Source organism: Pundamilia nyererei, unplaced genomic scaffold (assembly GCF_000239375.1).
Source record: "Pundamilia nyererei isolate P.nyererei 1_Seehausen unplaced genomic scaffold, PunNye1.0 scaffold00087, whole genome shotgun sequence".
In the NCBI taxonomy this organism is placed as follows: Eukaryota; Metazoa; Chordata; class Actinopteri; order Cichliformes; family Cichlidae; genus Pundamilia; species Pundamilia nyererei.
The window spans coordinates 2,565,544-2,567,611 of record NW_005187488.1 but is presented as its reverse complement, the minus strand read 5'-3'; the positions used below and the strand labels follow the sequence as shown (position 1 = coordinate 2,567,611).

The following is a 2,068-nucleotide window of genomic DNA, read 5'->3' as shown; positions in this document are numbered from 1 at the left end:
TTGTGCAACAAAGACAATGATAACTGTTTTTAATAGCACTTCTTTTAATCTGCAATGATAACTTAACTTAGCTTAAACTCAGCACATATCACTGTTAAATTTTTGGTGGCTGTATATTACCACTGAAAGAAAAACATTACTTTACTCAGTAAAAGTCATAAAACTGTGAGAGAAGCAGAAGCAGTCCTACCTTGTAGGATTGAATGGTGTGTTGATGGATCCGTTTAACATTGCTGTGACATCACCACAGGCAACATCTGCAAACTATACAGACACACAAAGGGGATTTTGAAGAAACACTCAGTCATCTTGTAAATAAAACTAAAAAGTAACACACTATTTTGTCCCAAATTTAGACTTGGGTATTTGTGTCTTCCTGTAAAGTGAGGTTTATTACTATTGATGTGATGATGGAACATTGGACATATCTAAAGTCCCTTACTCAGAGAAATGACTGCACTTCTTACTCCACAGATCGATATTATGTCAACATCATTATATTCATAACAGGAAGTATGAGGCAGCAACATATCACTGAGGTTTTACCATTATGATGCAATGTTTTATTTAAAATTATTTTACTGTCCAAATGTTGCAATAATTTCACAGATGTCATTTTTTAACGCGACTGTGGTCGTTTTCCCAGTTTTTCCATTTCTTGTAGTTCACCTTTAAGTTCGCCCAGGCTTTACTGGTCTGTACATTTTGTTAACAAACAACAAAATGAACAGCAAAAGATCAAAACAAGTTATACTGCTTTTTAAAGATTTGCTAAGATTATCACACACCCAAAAAACGGTATGTTTAGGAGCCAAACGTAACAAATTCCAAGCATAACATGACAAGCCCTCGCTAGCCTTGGGAGAGGTCACTGTTTAGTTGCGGTGTAATCCAGGAAAAAACAGCATTTCATTCATAAAAATTCATTGCTAATGAATTTTTTCACTCAACTTTATCTTTTCCTTATTTTATGGTATTTATGTGCCCTTTGAATTAATGCGAAAGCTACTTTATTTAAAGCTATGTGGTACTTGCATTTGCATAATGCATCCCTATTATTAAAGCATCTACTTGAGCAATTCTGGATCAATTTCATAATGTTTTTTTTACATTAAACTGAAATTCCTACTACAATTACACACAGTACAAATCTTGATTCTGTTTTTCTGGGACTGCTGCACAAGTCACTGAACTGGAAAAAAATATAAATCAAAGAATATTTGTGTGTTTGTTTGCTTTTTTTTTGGACTGTTTGGAAAAGTTAGATGTTGCACAACAGAATGAGACGTTGCAAAACAGAGTAAAACCCAAACTCAACCAAAGCAGGGCTCCTATGAATGTGTGGGCTGCTGCTCACTCAGGAGAGCGCTCCATGGAGACCAACACAAAGCCTCATTGACAGACAACGAGACAGCGTGAACATTTCTTTTCTCCATCACCATCACTTATACTCAGGAGGGATTTGCTGCACTGTGCAGTGCACTTGTGTGTTATGTTAACCAATGCACGACCTCAGGACTATGCCATTTAAAATAGAGAAAGAAAATGTAGTTAATTCATGTTGAAAACTTACAGCAGCAGAGGCACAAATCCAAAACGAGCGAACAGGGTTGTTTTCACACTCTGACCATCCGGGACACCCACTAGTGAAGGTATCTATGACAACAACATGCATATTTGCTTGGGTTAACTCCTCAAAATAAAACACAACAAAGGAAAGAAATCTCACAACATTACATAACGACACAGGACAGAAAAGAAAAAGAAAAAGTTAAGGCACATTTATGTTAGCTGTCCACCCTCAGCTGCTTAGACAGAGTGTTGACTCAAAATCTTCTCTGAGTAGCTCCAATGTAAATCACTTCTATAGTATGTTTGAATCAATTACTAAAGAATCAAACCTGAACATGCTGGTTTATTCAAAGCAATTTTTGCGTAATCGATTATTTCCAAAACTAGGAACAAAGTGAAACCTTTCACACCTCATAGGGAACACACCCCTGATGAGTAAGCTTATGGAGACATGTTTTAACAGAAACATAATTTCTATCTCGAAGATAAACTTATT

General features: G+C 36.0%; 1 protein-coding gene across 1 annotated transcript in view; it reads right to left on the bottom strand.

The window, feature by feature from the left end:
• LOC102196274 (ADP-ribosyl cyclase/cyclic ADP-ribose hydrolase 1-like) overlaps positions 1-2,068 on the bottom strand; it is a gene marked incomplete at its 5' end in the record, with an annotated part of 4,813 nt that overhangs the window by 982 nt on the left and 1,763 nt on the right. Inside the window, 2 exons of the mRNA XM_013912318.1 lie at positions 191-264; positions 1,574-1,656. Coding sequence (XP_013767772.1) covers positions 191-264; positions 1,574-1,656 — 157 coding nt within the window. The remainder of the gene's footprint in view (positions 1-190; positions 265-1,573; positions 1,657-2,068) is intronic.